Here is a 20,329-nt window from a genome sequence, read left to right on the forward strand (position 1 = left end):
TGTTTAAAGCCAGGTAGAGGTTATTTTTTTAGTTCACTTTTTGTTATTTATTTAGAATATAGCGTAGAGAAGCAGTGGCCCGGAAGACTCACCTGTTTGTTGTTTCTGTCAGGAGTTAGGTAAGATCTTTCCTGCTACGATAGGTTTAGTTTCTTTCTGCTGCCCTACCTGTGCTGTTTATTTGCTTATTGTTTATTATTTGGTGCTCTTTCTTTTGTCTGTTATGGACTTGATTAAAACTTATGGCGTGATTAACGTCAGAAAACCACTCAATCGTCTGTGATTTCTAAGTATGTTCGGTCCTTATCTTATATGTGATTTAAACGAGCCAAGTTAGATAAAGGGCCGTAACAAGCTTATATACTATTATATACTATTCATTAACTTTAAACTAATATATAATATAACTCATTTTATATGTGATGGAGTGATTCTTCTTTTTCAAAAAACACTAAATAAAGTAAAGATGAATTTGACTGATAGCATTATTATAATTATTTTCAAGATTTTCATAGATATGGTGATATATTGTTATTGTGTGTTATTCTGGCCATGATAATCATGTAGTGATAAATCTGATATGGTGGCGGTCCTGGTTCAGGAGAAACACACACCACTTCCCTCTGTTCAGCGGCACACACACATTGTGAGGAAATGCTCAAGGGTCTGTTTGCACAAGCATTACAAGGCAAGTTGATTTACACCAAACATTTGAGCTTTAAAAACCCTCTTCACTGTATCCTGCATCTGTTGTCTGGTTTGTAGTTTGTCTGGTTTATTTATCTGTTAGTTTTACTTTCTTTTGGGGGATAATAATATATGAAGATGTAAATGTTAATGTCGAGCAGGAATCTGTCGCTGAACCGCCGGATGGGGCTTACGCCAAAGATATATTGTGTACACTATATACATATTAATCCTTATTCACTCCGAGTCTTTATGGTGGAGATGATCTTACCCCAGTTCCTTCAGTTTACAGTGAGTTTACACTGAGTCTGCTTGAGAATAATCTAGGAGACTCAGGAGTGAAGCTGATGAAGGATCTGAGGGATGATCCACATTATAAACTGAAGATACTATTGTAAGAATAGTTTTTAACAATTTTCATCATTATATTTTCATTTACATTTACATTTATTCATTTAGCAGACACTTTTATCCAAAGCGACTTACAATTGAGAACAATAGAAGCACACATTGTGAGGAAATGCTCAAGGGTCTGTTTGCACAAGCATTACAAGGCAAGTTGATTTACACCAAACATTTGAGCTTTAAAAACCCTCTTCACTGTATCCTGCATCTGTTGTCTGGTTTGTAGTTTGTCTGGTTTATTTATCTGTTAGTTTCACTTTCTTTTGGGGGATAATAATATATGAAGATGTAAATGTTAATGTCGAGCAGGAATCTGTCGCTGAACCGCCGGATGGGGCTTACGCCAAAGATATATTGTGTACACTATCTACATATTAATCCTTATTCACTCCGAGTCTTTATGGTGGAGATGATCTTACCCCAGTGTTTCCAGTTTACAGTGAGGATTCTCCAGTCCAGCAGAGATCAGCTTCACTCCTGAGTCTCCTAGTTTATTCCCAGACAGATGCAGTTTTCTCATGTGTGAGAGGTTTGATCTCAGAGCTGAAGCCAGAGCAGCACAACCTTCATCTGTGACACCACAATCCCACAACCTGTAGAGAACAATGACACACATTAACCCCATATCCAGAGATAAACATAATCCTTACAAAATAAATAACAATGCTGTCAATATGAAATATATACAAATACTCATTAGTTCATGTTTTTAAATTACATCAGTTAGGATTAGGGGATTGAATATACAGTTTATACAGTATAAAAATCATATCAATGGAAAGTCCCCATAGAACATGGAAACCCAACGTGTGTGATTGAGTGTGTGTGTGTGTGTGTGTGTGTGTGTGTGTGCTTAATGTATTTGTAAACATTTTAAGGAACGTGTGAGTGAGTGAGTGAGTGAGTGAGTGAGTGAGTGAGTGAGTGAGTGAGTGAGTGAGTGAGTGAGTGAGTGAGGGAGTGAGTGAGGGAGTGAGTGAGGGAGGGCTGGGCGATATATCGATATAAAAATTATATCGATATAATTTTAAATGGGATATGGAATTAGACCATATCGCATATATCGATATAGTTCAAATTTTCGCTGTGATCCTTGCTACAAGCAGTCTGCGTCTCAACAGCCTAGTGTACAACGTGACAAATACTCACATGTTTACGCAGAGGAACAGGACACTGCAGTTCTCAAAAGTTCATTATTTGCATGTGCTTTAAAGCCTTGCCGGTTAAACATGTCATTCGCTGCTGATGCGCTGTTCTAACATGCGCTTTTCTAAGTGCAAACACCCGACGCGCACATGCACTAAAAGCCGGTCTAACAGCGCCTGGATACTGGACTAAGTTATCTTTCGAGTCTTTTTGAGCTAATACTGTCAAATACACTCAAGGTTTACATAAAGAAAGTTGGTTATGTCTAAACTGAAAGCAAACCGAGAAAATAGAGAGAAATCTGCTTGTCATATGCGTACATATTAGACGCGTCGCGTGCAGGTCTTAAAGAGACAGTAGCCCTAATAGTAAACATGATGCAGCCGCTTGTCCTTAAAGGGATAGTTCACCCAAAAATATATCGGGCTATGACTTTTGGTCCATATCGCCCAGCCCTAGTGTGTGAGTGTCTGTGTGTGTGTTTGAGTGTGTGTGGCAGAGAGGGAGCGTGTGTGTGTGTGTGTGTGTGTGTGTGTGTGTGTGTGTCTGTCTGTGTGTGTGTGTGTGTGTGTGTGTGTGTGTGTGTGTGTGTGTGTGTGTGTGTGTGTGTGTGTGTGTGTGAGTGTGTGTGAGTGTGTGTGTGTGTGTCTGTGTGAGTGTGTGTGTGTGTGAGTGTGTCTGTGTGAGTGTGTGTGAGTGAGTGTGTGGCAGAGAGGGGGCGTGTGTGTGTGTGTGTTTTAGAGAGAGAGCGAGCGAGCGAGAGAAAGAGAGAGAGTGTGCGCTAGTTTAAAACTCGTCATACGTCATGACCAAACATTAGCGATTGGTTATGGCAGATCCAGAGTGGCTCCGGGCAGATCCAATAGTTTTAAACAGCTGACAGTTAAAGTCAAATCATTGAGCACAATCTGTATTTTGTATTTATTTCGAATTTATAGCTGACAGTTAAGAACAATCAGAAATCTTTGTTTTTCTTAAATGTGTTAATAATTTGTGCAATATCTCTTTTTTTAAACAATTAATTCAATATATGGGTGAATGACGGATAAGGATTTAAAATGTGAAAAAAAATTAAACTGGCAAAAAATTACAATTTTAGGACTTTCTAACCTTATTAGAGTGTTGTGTATGTAGTGCAATGACGTACACATTTCAAGAATGTAATTAACCACTTCTTTTGGTGAATCAGATTTTTTCCCCAAGAAAATTACATTCCTGGGTAACGTAATTAATTTTAAAATTAATCACATTTCTACCATTATTGGCATATACAAATGTACTGGTATCCATAATTGGAACTCAACAAACAACTAGCGCTTGTAAAACTACATTTTAATCACAATTAATATCATCAATTTGGGATTTCATATAGACATGGGCTCAGGTTTGGCTGCTGATAACTCAAAATTCAGAACCAAATAAATAAAAAAGCTGGAAAATGTTTAAAAATGTTTTCCAATAAAGTAAATAAGACTTGTTTATCATTAACTAAAAAAAAAACAGAATTGTGTAATCAAACACACAAATATGGGTTATATTAATTGCCTGTGTCATTGTTAGACGGAAGGACATTCTGCAATATTTTTTAGGATTACCATAAAAACCATCCTCAGTATCATTTTTCCTTTCCAACACTCAAACTTGAAACAAAATAAGAGACACTGAAAAGTTTTAATGATTTATAAAAGTTAAAGGTTGGGTAGGTCAGAATTGTCTAAAAAAACTTTTATTCAAATTTGTTTAAACTGTCTTTATATACCAATACATAATTAAAATGCAAGTACTCTGAAATAGAGAGTATAAAAAACTGAGTGACTCTAGTGTATTTAATCTTCAATAAACACAGCTCATTAATTCCATTCACTCCCACCTAAAAACGGGTGCGCGACCGCGCGCACGTGGGCAGAGCCAACAATAGCGGCGGTAGTCATGGCGACGGAGAGTGACAGTCGCGCAAGCCAATCACTTGTTTCGTCCTGAATGGAATTAATGAGCAGTGTTTTTTGAAGATTAAATACACTATAGTCACTCAATTTTTATACTCTCTTTTTCAAAGTACTTACATTTTAATTATGTATTGGTATATAAAGACAGTTTAAGCCAATTTGAAAAAAAGTTCTTTAGACAATTCTTACCTACACAACCTTTAAATTCAATGATAATGGCCCATGTGACTCATTGAATCATATGAAATCAAGATGAATGACAGCTAAAATATGGCAAAAATACAATTGTTACATACAATTATGTAAATAATGTTAATGTTAATAATATAACAATAATAACTGTACCTAAAAGTTTACAAATGTTAATTAAAAACTGGATTGTTATGCATATGTCCTGGCTAACAGAGGTTTTTCTTATCCAGGAATGACAAAACAAATATTTTTTCTTTATAATCAGGCACTAAATTAACCACCTATGGAAAACTACAACTTAGCTTTTAAATATAAAAACATTATAAATGTTTTATTAGTGTTATCCAAAAGGACACATGATATTGCTACAAAGTGCACCAGTGACCGAAATGTCAAAAAATCAATATTTTAAGAGACACTTCCTGACCTTTGCACATGTTCTAGTGCTCCTTCAGGGTCTTCCTTTTGATACAATATTATGTCACATGACATACCACAATGCATTATGGTCCAAAATGGTAATTGATGTCTGTTATCCAGGAATGACATTAGAGAAATCACAATTTGGGGACAAAAGTCTTTCTGTCATAAAAATGTAAATAAGCTTATTATTATCACTATATTTGTAAGAATCGTTGAAAACATCAATACAATTATGCCCAAGTAGATTTTAAATAACTTTATTTATATTTTTTTAATTTTTGTTGTATTTTTGTATTCAGATTTTAAGCCGGGACAGTCACCCGGAATGACATTTTGGGACTTTTGAGCTCAATAGTTCCTTAAAGATTAATTATTTATAATGAATTATCACATGAGTAATTAGCCTAAAGAGGGGGGAGTTGAGTCACTTAATGAAGTGCATTTCAAAATTTCAAATTTTTTATTATTATGAATATGCTTGGGACACCAGAATTGACACGTCACGTCATTGACCCATATCAGTTATCAGTTATTCTAAGAGATTATGTCTTATCAAATTAAACATTGAATACATCTGTTTTTAAATAAATGTATTAACATTTTAATTAAAATGCATATGGAAAAAGGCTAAATATAAATGTTTATATACATACATTATAAATGAATATTACGGTTAAGTAGATCACACATCAGGTCAGATAGGTGGAGGGTTTAAAAGCTGAAGTGTGACACTCATAGTTTTTGTTAAACCATTTATTTATAATGTTTAAGAAATGTGATGTTTTAACAGTGATGCTTGTTCTCAGTGTAACTTACAGAGCACATCTAGTTGCTGTAACCACAGGCAGCAGCTTCTGGAGAACTTCATCTGCAGTGTTTTGTGGGACACTAATCGAAAATAAAACATAAGTTAATTATTAATGCTAATAATAATAAATATCACAAGTAAATAATACATTACACCTTCCTAAATACCCTCAAATATGTTGTTTATTTAAACACTGCTTTATAAAGGACATGTGATCAAGTTGATTTAGTCTATAACTGTAGAAGCCTCGTATTCAGCAACACAGAGTAGTTTTTTCTTCATCTCGTCAATGTCGTTTGTCAAGGTCTATTAGTCTGCATTTACACTACACACTATTTTAACACATCAGATTTTTTTTGTCCTGTCAAATGCGTATATTTTCAGGAATCAATAAGTATTTTGTGTTAAACAAGTTGTTTTGTTTACACACACACACACACACACACACACACACACACACACACACACACACACACTGACCTCTTTCATCCATGTCTCGTTCCTCCCTCACACTGCCACTATCATAGGAGCGCGTGCACACGAGATGCTGATCGCACACGGACATTCACACATTTCTCCACTCTCCCTTCAATATCCATTTCCCGCTCACTTCATACTCCCGTCTCGTTGTTTCGTTCCTGTGAGGGTGTGTGTGTGTAGGCTGCGTCCCAATTCGCATACTATTCGTCCTAAATAGTATTCAAAAGTAGAATTAGTACGTCCCAAATCGTAGTATGTTGAAATAAGTGTTCCAAAGATACCCGGATGGTCTACTATTTCCGGTCAGAATCCGAAGTGCAGATCGACGAAGGCCCTGTCCCAAATGGTACACTCCGGACTTGTGGACTTCCTCAGAGTCCACACTTTGGTGACGTCATGTAATTCAGACCTATAGGGCCCTTGGCGCGAGTCCACGAGGGTGCATTGAGAGGTATTTTTGGGACAGACTCGATCGCCACGCCGGAAATAGGAAGACTGTCCGGTTGTTGTTTACATATTATATTTCTACATTTACATATGACTTAGTAAAGCCCTGACATTCGGTTCTAATTATTTAATGAATCATAATGCGATCGTAGCCTATTATTCAGCAAGCTATTTATGTTTATATTAAATATAAATATATATTTATATTTATGTTTGAGACATCAACCACAGGTTGATGACCATAATGTTTGTATAAACTGTAGGTAACAACTGTTAAAATGTACACCTAGGTCATACAAACCATAAGGATATTTACACTTAAATATTTTCTTCTCAGCCATGTTAACAATTGTCCATGAGCGAAAGCTCCTCCCATCCGTTGTCTGATTGGCCTTTCGCAAGGATTCATGCATAGTTATCACATGGACACAGACGGCCTTCAGAGGCGCTTGATGACGTGCAGTCGAGATGTGCAGCCTTACTAGGACACAGCCACGGTTTGAGGAACACCCGCAAATTATGTTCAATATCCCAGAAATCAGTCTGTGCCGTGATTTAAACACCTCTGATCTCTGAGTTTCTCTTTGTTCATAATGTTTTAGACTGTAATGATTGCACTCAGTGTTACTTACCGATCATTGCTGGCTCCAATTAATCTGTACAGGTGAAACTCCTTCAGTGTCTCCTCTGAGGACAACAACACAAACACTAAAGCTGACCACTGAGACGAGGAGAGTTTCACATCACATAATCCTCCACGCGTATGAGGTTTAGCTTCGTCCACTAGTGAAAGATCACCCAGTTCATTCAGACAGTGAAACAGATTGATGTATTTATCTGGAGAGGGATTCTCACTGATCTTCTCTTTAATATAATCAACTGTTTTCTTATTGCTGTGAGAGCTGTTTGCTGTCTGTGTCTTTAGTTCTTGTAAGAGACTCTGATTAGACTTCACTGACAGACCCAGAAGGAAACGGAGGAAAAGGTCCAGATGCCCATTTTTACTGTCTAAAGCCTCATCCACAGCTCTCTGGTGGAGATCAGATAGTGACACTGTGTCTCCATTAGTTGGTCTGGTAATCTGGTCAAACACATTGATGTTATTGTTGATAAAGGAGAGATGCACATATAGAGCTGCTAGATGTTCCTGAATGCTCAGATGAACAAAGCAGAAGACTTTCCCCTGACACAAGCCCAACTCCTCTCTGAAGATCTGAGTGCACAATCCTGAGTAAACTGATGCTTCTGCCTCATCAATGCCACACTCGCTCAGGTCTTCCTCATAGAAGATCAGGTTACCTTTCACAAGCTGCTGGTACGCCAGTTCCCCCAGTTTGACAATCATGTCTTCATCTTTCACTTTCTTCTCATAGTCCTTCTCATGTTTGATGTTGATCTGAATGATCAGGAAGTGTGTGTACATCTGATTGAGAGTCTTGGGAATCTCTCCTCTCTCTGCTTCACTGCACATCTCCTCTAGAACAGTGGCTGAGATCCAGCAGAACACGGGGATGTGGCACATAATAAAGAGGCTCCTCGAGGACTTCAGGTGTGAGATGATCCAGTCGGCCAGACTCTGATCACTGATTCTCTTCCTGAAGTATTCCTCCTTCTGTGTGTCACTGAAGCCTCGTACCTCTGTCACTCGATGGACACACTCCGAGGGGACGAGATCCGCTGCTGCTGGTCTGGAGGTGATCCAGATGAGAGACGAGGGAAGCAGATTTCCCACAATGAGGTTCACCAGCAGCTCGTCCACTGAGGCGGATTCAGTCACATCACACAACCTCACATCGCTCTGGAAATCCAGAGGCAGACGACACTCATCCAGACCATCAAAGATGAACAGCACTTTATACTCATCACTGGATATGTCCATTTCTCTGCTTTCAGGGAAAAAGCGATGAAGAAGATCTGAAAGACTGAGTGTTTTGTCCTTCATCAAGTTGAGCTCTCTGAAAGCAAGTGGAAATATGAGCTGGACGTCCTGATTCTCTGTCCCTTCAGCCCAGTCCAGGATGAGCTTCTGCACAGAGACTGTTTTTCCAATGCCAGCGACTCCCTTTGTCAGCACAGTTCTGATGGGTTTGTCTTGTCCAGGTAAAGGTCTAAAGATGTCACTGCATTTGATCGGTGTGTCCTCAGTTTCTGCTCTCCTGGACTGTGTCTCAATCTGTCTCACCTCATGCTCATTATTGATCTCTCCACTTCCACTCTCTGTGATGTAGAGCTCTGTGTAGATCTCATTCAGGAGTGTTGGGTTTCCCTGCTTTGATATTCCCTCACACACACACTCAAACTTCTGTCTCAGATTTGATCTCAGTGTGTTGAGGACTTCAGCAGGTTTAGAGTCATGGCTGTAGGATTAAAATACCACATTATTACACAAGTCAGAGAAGTAAATAACAATAAATTACAAAATTTTTTTTTTTGTTTGCTGTATTATTGGACACAGAACATCATTAGGTTTCTGAAATGTTTCCATCATTAATCGTGTGTTTGAGTGATGTGTGATTTAGCATTTTACCTGAAACCAGGACACATGCTTTCATTAAAGTCTTGTGGGTGAATCTCAGGCTTGAACACAGTTGTGTTTTTAACTGGTCTGGATGGAAGATTTGACCTTAAATCAGAATGAAGAGTGTAACACCGTGTCCTAACTACACGCGGCGCGACGCCGCGACACGCGATAAAGGGTATCTTTTCCATGTTAATCAGAGTTTTTGTCCTAACCAGACGCGACGGCGACACGCGAAGTTTCTAATTTAGAAACGGTTCCTATTTCTGCGACGTCGCGGCTGACAGATCCGCCCACACAGAGATCTCATTGAATAAACTGATTGTCATATGAAGAAATTACACTGGTTATGAGTACACATTATTTATTTTTAGTTAATAATAGGTCACTGTGCCACAAGCGATAATGGATAATTTACCTCAGATTTTGAAAGCATATAATATAGCGTTCAAACTGAATTCTATGCAAACATACAACTGTACTTCATAACAAAATTAGTCAATAAGTATATTTTGTTAATGTTTTGATTTTTAATAATGTTATTTCTTGATTTGATTATGTCCTTACCCATTTCCAATGCGAGTGCGGGCCAGCAGTGCGCTTTCACAGAGAGACTCCGCCCACACGCTGTTCTGAATGGCTGTGATTTTTTGATTGACGTGTGCCGTCTCACAGTCGCGTCGCGTCTAGTGTGGACAGACACACTTGCTGTCGCTGGAATTTTATCGCGTCGCTTGTAGTTAGGACACGGTGTAAAGAATCAGACACACTGATATCGATGTAATTGTGTCATTAACTGAGTAACAGACCAACAGCTTTTACAGTGTGTGAATGTATTAACAATACAATACATAGAGCTTTACACAAGAGCACAATGATGATCATTAATAGACCGAAACTTGCAGGATTTGAACTTAGAATTGTTTGGTTCAAATCCAGATAATTAAACTGTTGTATATATTAATACTAATTTCATAAAAATTAAATACTATAAGCATGTATTTTATAGAAATGATATACCTGAGATCAGACTGTGTGTTTCCACTTTTCAACTCTATTGGCGGCTTCATAGAGCGGTTACTCTTCACAGACACACAGCTGGACTCTGGGTTTGAGCTCTTCTGCTGGACTGAACTGGAACAGAGAACAGATTCAGTTTAATCCTTTAGATTACTGTGTTCATTCCTTATGAGAGGAACCAAAACCTGATTATTTTTTTTCTGAAAGAAGTAAATGCCCATAAATTACTAAATTGATTATTTGTTTTCTGTATTATGGGACATAGAACATCATTAGGTTTCTGAAATGTTTCAATTATTTATCACAGCTGTATATTAATAATAATTTAATCAAAATAAAATACTAAAAGCATATATTTTAAATTCTAAATACATACTAATACTAATACAAATACTAAATACAAATACTAAAAGCATACCAAAACCTGATCTTTTTCTGAAAGAAGTAAATACCCATAAATTACTAAATTGATTATTTGTATGCTGTATTATTGGACATAGAACATCATTAGGTCTCTGAAATGTTTCAATTATTTATTGATGGGGCACATTGTAACATGACCATATGATATGACAGATTAAATATTATCTTATCTAATCAAGAAAATCTACAAGACAAACTACAATATTTTGTCAATAAAATAAAACAATTTTATAATTAATTTAAAAAAAAAAGTTTGACAAGTAAACACACTGCAAAACACAGTATACAGCAAGTGTGTTACAACTAGCCCTGCGTTAGGTTGTTCCCCCACTCACCCATATACCTGAGATCAGACTGTGTGTCTCCACTCTTCAACTCTATTGGCGGCTCCATAGAGCGGTTACTCTTCATAGACACACAGCTGGACTCTGGGTTTGAGCTCTTCTGCTGGACTGAACTGGAATAGAGAACAGATTCAGTTTAATCCTTTAGATTAACGTGTTCATTGTTTATGAGAGGATTGTAAGAGTTTTACAGTTACATTTGTCCCATTAGCTTTCGGTACGTGCAATATTTAATCCTGTCACTAGGAGAGCTCAAGCCAGTGGGATACCTGGTAGCATAAAAAGGATAAGAGAAGTAGTAGGAGGTAGGAAGGATGCGTTCCAGTCCAAAATCGTTATGCCCTTCACTTGCTAACTTCCCTCCGTCTCGTTCACTCGGATGTACGTCATTGCTTACGTTAGTACGTTTTTGCCCTGATTTGAGGAACCTGAGGATCCTAAACTCAAATGTAAGTACTCTTGTTTTGTATATATGATGTTAGGCAATGTGTATGTAAAATAGAGGGGAAATGTGTCAATGGTGGCACTAAGTTTATTTGTTTGTTTGATGCAGAGGGTTCAACATGCAGGCATGAGGAGGCAGCTCAACTATAGCTAGGATCATGACCAAAAAGGGATTAATTATCTTCGTTTTGCCAACCACCTTTGTCATCTGTTATTCATTTCTAAAAGCTACATTTCATTCTCATTACTGATAACCACTTGGAAACTCGGATTCATGCAGATGTGGCCTCATCAACATTGTGCTTAAGTGCTGTTTCAATGTGTCATGAAATGCTGAAATGTGTCATGTTGCGCCGCGTTATCGACCAGGCAGAACAATCCTTCCAACTACTATAGATAGATTCTTGAATAGCTTACCTGATCTATCTCCGCTCCTCAGTGAACCCAAACTAACAGATGAGCTAGAGGAAATGACTTGCAGTATGAGCAACATTTTCTCTAGTACATTAGAAATTGTTGCACCAATTAGATTAAAAAAGGTTAGAGAGAAAACTAAAGCACCATGGTACAACAGTGCTACGCATGTTATCAAGAGAGAAACTCGTAACTTAGAGCGCAAATGGAAACAAACTAACTTAGAGGTCTTTAGAATCGCGTGGAAAGACAGTATGTCACGTTATAAAAAGGCTCTAAAAGCAGCCAGGGCTGAGCATCTCCGCAAACTAATAGAAAATAACCAAAACAATCCAAGGTTTTTATTTAACACTGTGGCTAGATTAACAAATAAACAGACATCACCTGAACAAAATATTCCGTTACATCTTAATAGTAATGATTTCATGAATTTCTTCACTGAGAAAATAGAAAGCATCAGAAACACAATTGTAAATGTACAATCTTTGACAGCGTCCTATGATTCAGCCTCAATTATCGCCCCTCAAGAACAACTACAGCGCTTTACAACTATAGGACAGGAAGAGCTAAATAAACTTATTACTGCATCTAAACCAACAACATGTTTATTAGATCCAATACCCACTAAACTACTGAAAGAAGTGTTACCTGTAGTGGAAGAGCCTCTTCTCAATATTATTAACTTGTCTCTATCTTTAGGACATGTTCCAAAAACATTCAAGCTGGCAGTTATAAAACCTCTTATTAAGAAACCACAATTAGATCCAAATAACCTAGCAAACTACAGACCCATTTCAAATCTTCCATTTATGTCTAAAATACTAGAAAAAGTTGTGTCCGCTCAATTGTGCTCTTTCTTGCAAGAAAACGATATCTATGAAAAATTTCAGTCAGGATTCAGGCCACATCATAGCACAGAAACTGCGCTGGTTAAAATTACAAATGATTTACTTTTAGCTTCTGTACCTCAATACTAGTTTTACTCGATCTTAGTGCTGCGTTTGACACTATAGATCATAAAATACTCTTAGATCGACTTCAAAATTACACTGGTGTACAGGGACAGGCATTAAGCTGGTTTAGATCGTACCTATCAGACCGTTACCATTTTGTCCATTTAAATGGGGAAAAATCAAAGATAACGTCAGTAAATTATGGAGTGCCGCAGGGATCTGTATTAGGCCCTCTGCTATTCTCAATTTATATGCTGCCACTTGGTAATATTATAAGAAAACATGGAATAAGTTTCCACTGTTATGCTGATGACACTCAATTATATATTTCATCACGACCAGATGATAACACTAAATTATCTGAAATGACAGAGTGTGTTAAAGATATAAAATATTGGATGACGTGTAATTTTCTTCAATTAAATTCAGATAAAACGGAGGTATTACTGATTGGTCCAAAAAACTGCCCACAAAACCTCTTACAATACAACCTTAATCTAGATGGACGTCCTGTTACTTTATCCTCTACAGTAAAAGACCTGGGTGTTATACTAGACCGCAACTTGTCTTTTGAAAATCATATTTCAAATGTCACAAGAACAGCCTTTTTCCACCTTAGAAACATTGCTAAGCTACGTAATATGCTATCAGTTTCTGATGCAGAAAAGTTAGTTCATGCATTCATGACCTCGAGACTAGATTACTGTAATGCTCTATTAGCTGGTTGTCCTGCATCCTCCGTAAACAAGCTACAGTTAGTCCAAAATGCAGCCGCTAGAGTTCTTACTAGGTCAAGAAAATATGATCATATAACACCAATTTTATCATCTCTACACTTGTTACCTATTAAGTTCCGTATCAACTACAAAGTATTGTTACTGACCTATAAAGCCCTAAATGGTTTAGCTCCTGTGTATTTAAGAGATCTTCTATCGCCATATAATCCATCGCGCTCTTTAAGATCGCTAAATTCGAGGCTTCTGGTCGTACCTAGGATATCTAAGTCCACTAAAGGAGGGAGGGCGTTTTCACATCTAGCTCCTAAACTCTGGAATAGCCTTCCTGATATTGTCCGAGGCTCAGACTCGCTCTCCCAGTTTAAAACTAGACTAAAGACGCATCTCTTTAGCCAAGCATTCACATGATGCATCTCATACCTTTTATACTACAGTTAAATCAGATCAAATGCATTCATATTATGAACAGCAGCTACGCTAATTATTTCCCATCTGCCTTTTTTGTTGATAACTCAAATAGAGTTCGTCAGCTCCAGTTATGTATCCAGCCTCTCATGGAGACTTCAGATGCCCCAACGCCTGTGATGAGACGACTCGACGCCTGTGAAGAGACGACCCAACGCCGGCGATTTGTTATGCCCTAAATTTTATGATTAACTAACTGTATTTTTGTGTGTATATTTTTGAAATGCATTTTCTGTAAAGCTGCTTTGAAACAATATGTATTGTGAAAAGCGCTATACAAATAAACTTGAATTGAATTGAATTGAATTTCATCTTGCTCCTTTGCTTGACGTCAATGGGCCCCAAACGGTTCAAGGTCCAAATGACAGTTTCAGTGCAGCTTCAATGGGCTTTAAACGATACCAGACGATGAATACGGGTCTTATCTAGCGAAACAATCGGTCATTTCAAAAATAAATAAAAAAGTGTAAGTTTTATAAGCACAAACGCTCGCCTTGCTCTGTTCTGTGATGCGCGTTTGTGACGTCACGTAATACGCAATTACGTTGAAAAGGTCATGCTTCTATGAAAAGTAAAAAATGTCTGTCCTGACGAAAATTTTCTTTTAGGTTTTTTCATATTACAACACCCAGGATACGCACACGAAATGGGCATTTTAAACGATAAACTGACACAAAGACATTTGAATATGTGTGTATGGTCCTCCTTCTGCACATTTGTAAACACGGACTCGTCAAGCGTGACCTCCCTACTATTATCATCATGAATATTAGTGTTACCACTACTACCACTACTATTGCTACTACTATTATTATTTTTGTTCTAGTTATTTTTATTAATAGTATGAATACTACTTTTACTACAACTCACAATTATGATTTTCTTAAATTGTCTCTATCTATATCACTAAAATACCTCATTGCTTAAACTTACCAATGTACCTGCATACATCACTATATTGATGTTTTTTTTTTTTTTTTTTTGTCTATTTATTTGTTTATTTCTGGTGTTTTGTATGTTCCTCTCTCTTCTGTATGTGTATATATGACATTGATATTTTACCTTGTATAAGCTACAATGTTTTAACTTGCAATTAAAAAAAAAAAAAAAAAAAGCGTGACCTTTTCAACGTAATTGCGTATTACGTCACGAACTCGCATCACAGAACAGAGCAAGGCGAGCATTTGTGCTTATAAAACTGAAACTTTTTATTTATTTTTTAAATGAGTGATCGTTTCGCTAGATAATACCCGTATTCATCGTCTGGTGTCGTTTAAAGCCCTTTGAAGCTGCACTGAAACGTGAACTAATCATTTAAGATAGCTCTTGGTAGCCAAAGACGCTACTATAAAAAGTCTGAACTATTTGATGTTTCCCTTGCAACTGAAGGTCTATGTACGTTGTATGTTTACTGACTGTATGTTGATTTGTGGTGTAATACACATGGCTCATTGAAACGTGAAAGTCTCTGTTCCCATAATTCTTTATGTAGCATCAAAAGCATTTATTTTAAAAGCAGGTGTTAAACCAGGTGTTTTAGTTTTAAAACAAAAACAGGCAAAATAGGTTTTTCTTTAAATGTTTATTTGATCTGTGTCTGATATAACACAATATTTACAGTGTGTGTAGAAAGTACCTGTGTCCTGGAGGAAGATCTCCATCTCTGGATGCTTGTGAATCAGCCATGATGAAGCTGCAGGAGAATCTGATGAGTTTGATCTCCACCACTGACTCTGAATGAACAAACATTCACACACTAAATGAAATGATTAAATTAAACAACCGTAATAATTTAGCTGAACACATCTGGAGTGTGGGAGAAAAAGATTCATGTGACTGCGGTAACTCAAGCTCAGTCATATTTACACATATACTGTTAAACTCCTGACAAATCACAGACATCATGAGACACAAAAGAAACCTTGAAGTGAAATAAACCCTTTATTAAAGATTTCATATCAATCAATCACTTAAAATGTCCTCCAGAGATTCATATTAATATGAGGAAGTCACACACACGAACACTGACCTTGATCAAACTTTTACAAGATACAGGTTCTCAAATCCTCCAGCTTTAACATCATAAAACTACATGAAAATTCCTGCTTTTGTTTTCTCAAAATCACAACATTGAACAGGCAGTTAACAAATGATAGACACTCTCAGAGAATGATGTTCAGTCTATGTTAAATATATAATGTAATAATCTATAAGCCAAGTCATATTTAACTTCACTCATTCACTTCACCTTGAAAGCAAATATGATCCATGTGTCCCAGTGCACTGAAATATCTCATGAAAGTACTTACTGTCTTGACGTTTGTTCTTCGTTAATATATCATGTTTTCTCCTTCACGGCACAGTCTGGAAAACACCTTCAGTTGAACTGAGCATTGTGTTCAGAAAAGAGTGTGTATCTAACAGGTTTTTCTGGATTCGGCACATGATCTACTCTGACTGGAGAGAGAAAATAAACCACAGAACAGCAACAGCGCCATTAGTCCATCAGGAAAAATTCGGTAACGCTTTAGATTACAGCCCGGAAAGTACTGCGTAATTACAATGAAATTACAGTGTAACTTTCGGTAATTACAGTGTACCTATAAAGTACTTATGTGTAAGTATAGGGGAACAATATGTAAAGTCTTGGGAATAAAGGGGTAACAACCAGGAAAATACTGCGTAATTAAAACTAAATTACAGTGTAACTTTCGGTAATTACAGTGTACCTATAAAGTACGTACATGTAATTATATAGGGGAACAATGTAAAGTTTTGGAATAAAGGGGTAACAACCAGGAAAAAAAAAAATTTATTTAGGCAAATTATTTTTACTGTAAGTATTTTAGAACTACGGGGTACTTATACTATAATACAATCTTACTTTTGGGAGCAATTTAGCGAGTAGGCTACATACACCTTTTTGTAATAATAGTGTAATACATAAAGGCTTTTTTCAAATTACGGGGTAGCCTATATATCAGTGCATTTACAAAGTAGGCTAATTTGTTTTTATTGCAAAGGTGCACTGATTAAGTTGTTTCAAGGCAAGTAAAACTACAACTTTTTTTTTTTTTTAAATGCTGGGGAAATAAACTCTTGTTTCATGTAGTTACAGGGTAAGTATGACATTGCGGGCCGTAAATTAAAGTGGTGCTTCTTACCCTCTTGTTTCATGTAGTTACAGGGTAAGTACAATAAAAACACATGTAAACACACAATCTGATATCACTTGGAAAACTTTATTTGAAAAACAACTTATTTTAAAACGGATTTACAACACTTTCTCTTGCTTGGTTTCCTCCTCCTCTTGTTCCTCTTCTTCTTTCTTTCCACTGATAAATCTTAAGAAGGAATCCCATGTCTCTTGCTATTCTGTATTATGTGTTAAAAGAAAATACAGTACAGAAATGTCCTCACCATTTACTCATCTTTTACCCTCATGTCATCCGAGATGTATATGAATTTCCTTCTTCAGATTAACACAAAACATTTTTTTAGAAAAAGAAATAATCTCTGTGAATGCATAATGCAAGCTCATGTGTTCCTAAAAGTTGACATCAAACAGCACATACAGCAATAACTAAAGTAATCCATACGACCCCAATGGATGAATCAATGTCTTCTGAAGTGAGACGATAAGTGTTTGTAAGAAAAATACCAAATATTTAAACATTTTAAAGACTATCGCTTCCGTTCCGACCAACTGTCACTTGCGCGTGCATGAGAGGGTTGAGTTCACGCTTGACACACGTGACGTAAGCGCGCCGAGAAACCGAATGTCGTTTTTTTTATTTTTTTTTATTTTATTAATGCTCACAACAAAATACAAACAATAATACATAATAATAATGAAAAACAAACAATACAGAAGAACAGAGATGGCAGTTCTCGCGCGAGTTTCACATCTAACTCCCGCGAGAACGTAATGAACGCGTGAAGCTTCACCAAACACGAAGCCAAGCCGACTCTCATGACATGCACTCGCTGGACGCTGGTGACAGTTGGTCGGTAGCGAAAAGATGAGTAAATTACGAGAACATTTCTGGGTGTACTGTATTTTCTTTTAATACATAATACAGAATAGCAAAAGACTCATTCTTAAGATTAGGCTAATCAGTGGAATGATAGAAAAAGAAGAAGAGGAACAAGAGGAGGAGGAGGAAGTAGGAAGCCATGCAAAAATGTATACTTTCTGTCAGGACTTTAGTATTTGAAATGAAAAGTTGATTTTAAAAAAGGAATAAAGAATAATAAGTGTAATATGTTGTAAATCTTTTTTGAAATAAGTTGTTTTTCAAATAAAGTTTTCCAAGTGATATCAGATTGTGTGTTTACATGTGTTTTTGTGTGTTTACATGTGTTTTTATTGTACTTACCCTGTAACTACATGAAACAAGAGGGTAAGAAGCACCACTTTAATTTACGGCCCGCAATGTCATACTTACCCTGTAACTACAAGAAACAAGAGTATATTTCCCCAGCATTTAAAAAAAAAAAAAAAGTTGTAGTTTTACTTGCCTTGAAACAACTTAATCAGTGCACCTTTGCAATAAAAACAAATTAGCCTACTTTATAAATGCACTGATATATAGGCTACCCCGTAATTTGAAAAAAGCCTTTATGTATTACACTATTATTACAAAAAGGTGTATGTAGCCTACTCGCTAAATTGCTCCCAAAAGTAAGATTGTATTATAGTATAAGTACCCCGTAGTTCTAAAATACTTACAGTATAAATAATTTGCCTAAATAAAAAAAAAATTTTCCTGGTTGTTACCCCTTTATTCCAAGACTTTACATATTGTTCCCCTATATAATTACACGTACGTACTTTATAGGTACACTGTAATTACCGAAAGTTACACTGTAATTTAGTTTTAATTACGCAGTATTTTCCTGGTTGTTACCCCTTTATTCCCAAGACTTTACATATTGTTCCCCTATACTTACACATAAGTACTTTATAGGTACACTGTAATTACCGAAAGTTACACTGTAATTTCATTGTAATTACGCAGTACTTTCCGGGCTGTAATCTAAAGCGTTACCAAAAATTCTTATTCATGTTTTCAAATCAAAACATAAATATACTCTGTAAAATACAGGATAAGATTGAGTGACATCTCTTGGAGTAAGATGATTTTTAATGCTTGAAGAAACATACAAAATACCAAACAAACCTCAAAAAGACAAAAATTAATAAAATTCCAAGAAGTCCAAATAGCAGCAACGTTCTTCATAGTGTGCACTTTACTGCAATACATCGAGGGGAAAACCTGTCTCATGACGTCCACATGAGGGATGTGTTGAGCTTTTACCGGTATTACTCTTACCGATACTGCTCATCGATCCGCTACTTTAACCCTATTCTTATCGGTTCTTTTTGTTAGATTTTTTATTTAAAAAAGAAACAAATTAAGAACATAACTAACATTGCTTTAAATTCTGAAATGTAAAATAAATATATATGGCAAAAGAAACAACAATGTTTGAACAAACCGAATATAAAACATTTATTTGTAAGTGGACCAGTGAGCAGGCATTTTTTGTTTTTTTTATACTGTACATAAGATAAGTGGAGTGTAACCAACTGGACACTAGAGGGCACTCCAGTTCAGTAAAGGTTGGAGAGTTGTCTAGAGGAGAATGAGAATAAATGGATGTGCAGTAACGGAGCTCTTTGCGTGTCCTGATGTTTTACCTCAGAGTTTAAGATATAACCGTCTGTTACATGGTGTCAGAAGTGGTTTCGACAACCTGAAAAGAAGAAAAACAAAGAAGTAAGTGAGAAAAGAGAGGGATGTTGCACACGGACTGCTAGAAACAAAGAAAATTTAAACAGTGCACGAGTGCATTTGAGAACTGGGCTGGGAAAAGAAAAGGAACAGTGGAGCAGTGCGCCCGAGATTAAGAGTGAGTGAACACAGTCAAAATATGGATATTTTCGCTGACACAGAGTAGCATCGGGCCTTGCAGAAAAACCCTCCGCCTACCAGGTAAACTCTCAATGGTTTCTGTAGTGCTTGGGAGGCCCAAAGTGTAGGTGATACAAGAATATTTACATCTATTCTGAATCAACGATTGAGAGAAACAGCACAGAATGCATGGTACACATCAGTCTTAGATAATAAGAAGTTGAATATTCACAATGCAAATCAATGGTGGAACAGGAGAGCTACATTGCATCTGTACATAACATACAGTTGTTACGATCTTTATTGTTATTCAGATGCTCAGGACACTGTTGTAAAGGTGGATTTCCTGCAGGGGTGCAGGCTGCAAGACTGCCGAATGACTAAATAAACTTTATCAGCAAGATGGTAGAAAACTGTACATTTCTTGTCTATTCCACCCACTGCTACTTATACCAACGACGGAAATCAGTTACAATAGCTTAATATGTGGGAGAGCGTTGCCATAGAGAGTGACAATATTGTATTGCAATAGGTAGCACTTCAAAGTCAATACCAAATC

At 36.7% G+C, this 20,329-nt stretch overlaps 1 protein-coding gene across 2 annotated transcripts in view; it reads right to left on the reverse strand.

Annotated features, from left to right (window-relative positions):
* Positions 1–16,271, reverse strand: part of LOC306997723 (NLR family CARD domain-containing protein 3-like) — a 42,752-nt gene extending 26,481 nt beyond the window's left edge. The window contains exons 1-9 of one of the 2 annotated variants that reach the window (XM_079611142.1): positions 16,162–16,271; positions 15,489–15,585; positions 10,839–10,952; positions 10,073–10,186; positions 9,062–9,157; positions 7,167–8,891; positions 6,088–6,296; positions 5,616–5,687; positions 1,512–1,685 (exon numbers count right to left, since the gene is read on the reverse strand). In XM_079611142.1, the coding sequence (XP_079467268.1) occupies positions 6,173–6,296; positions 7,167–8,891; positions 9,062–9,157; positions 10,073–10,186; positions 10,839–10,952; positions 15,489–15,538 (2,223 nt within the window). In that variant the 5' untranslated portion in view covers positions 15,539–15,585; positions 16,162–16,271 and the 3' untranslated portion in view covers positions 1,512–1,685; positions 5,616–5,687; positions 6,088–6,172. The remainder of the gene's footprint in view (positions 1–1,511; positions 1,686–5,615; positions 5,688–6,087; positions 6,297–7,166; positions 8,892–9,061; positions 9,158–10,072; positions 10,187–10,838; positions 10,953–15,488; positions 15,586–16,161) is intronic. The other variant, XM_079611141.1, reaches the window with a different exon arrangement.
* Positions 16,272–20,329: the final 4,058 nt, after the last annotated feature.

The sequence above is a fragment of the Phoxinus phoxinus genome, assembly GCF_949152265.1.
Source record: "Phoxinus phoxinus genome assembly, chromosome: 4".
Taxonomy (NCBI): Eukaryota; Metazoa; Chordata; class Actinopteri; order Cypriniformes; family Leuciscidae; genus Phoxinus; species Phoxinus phoxinus.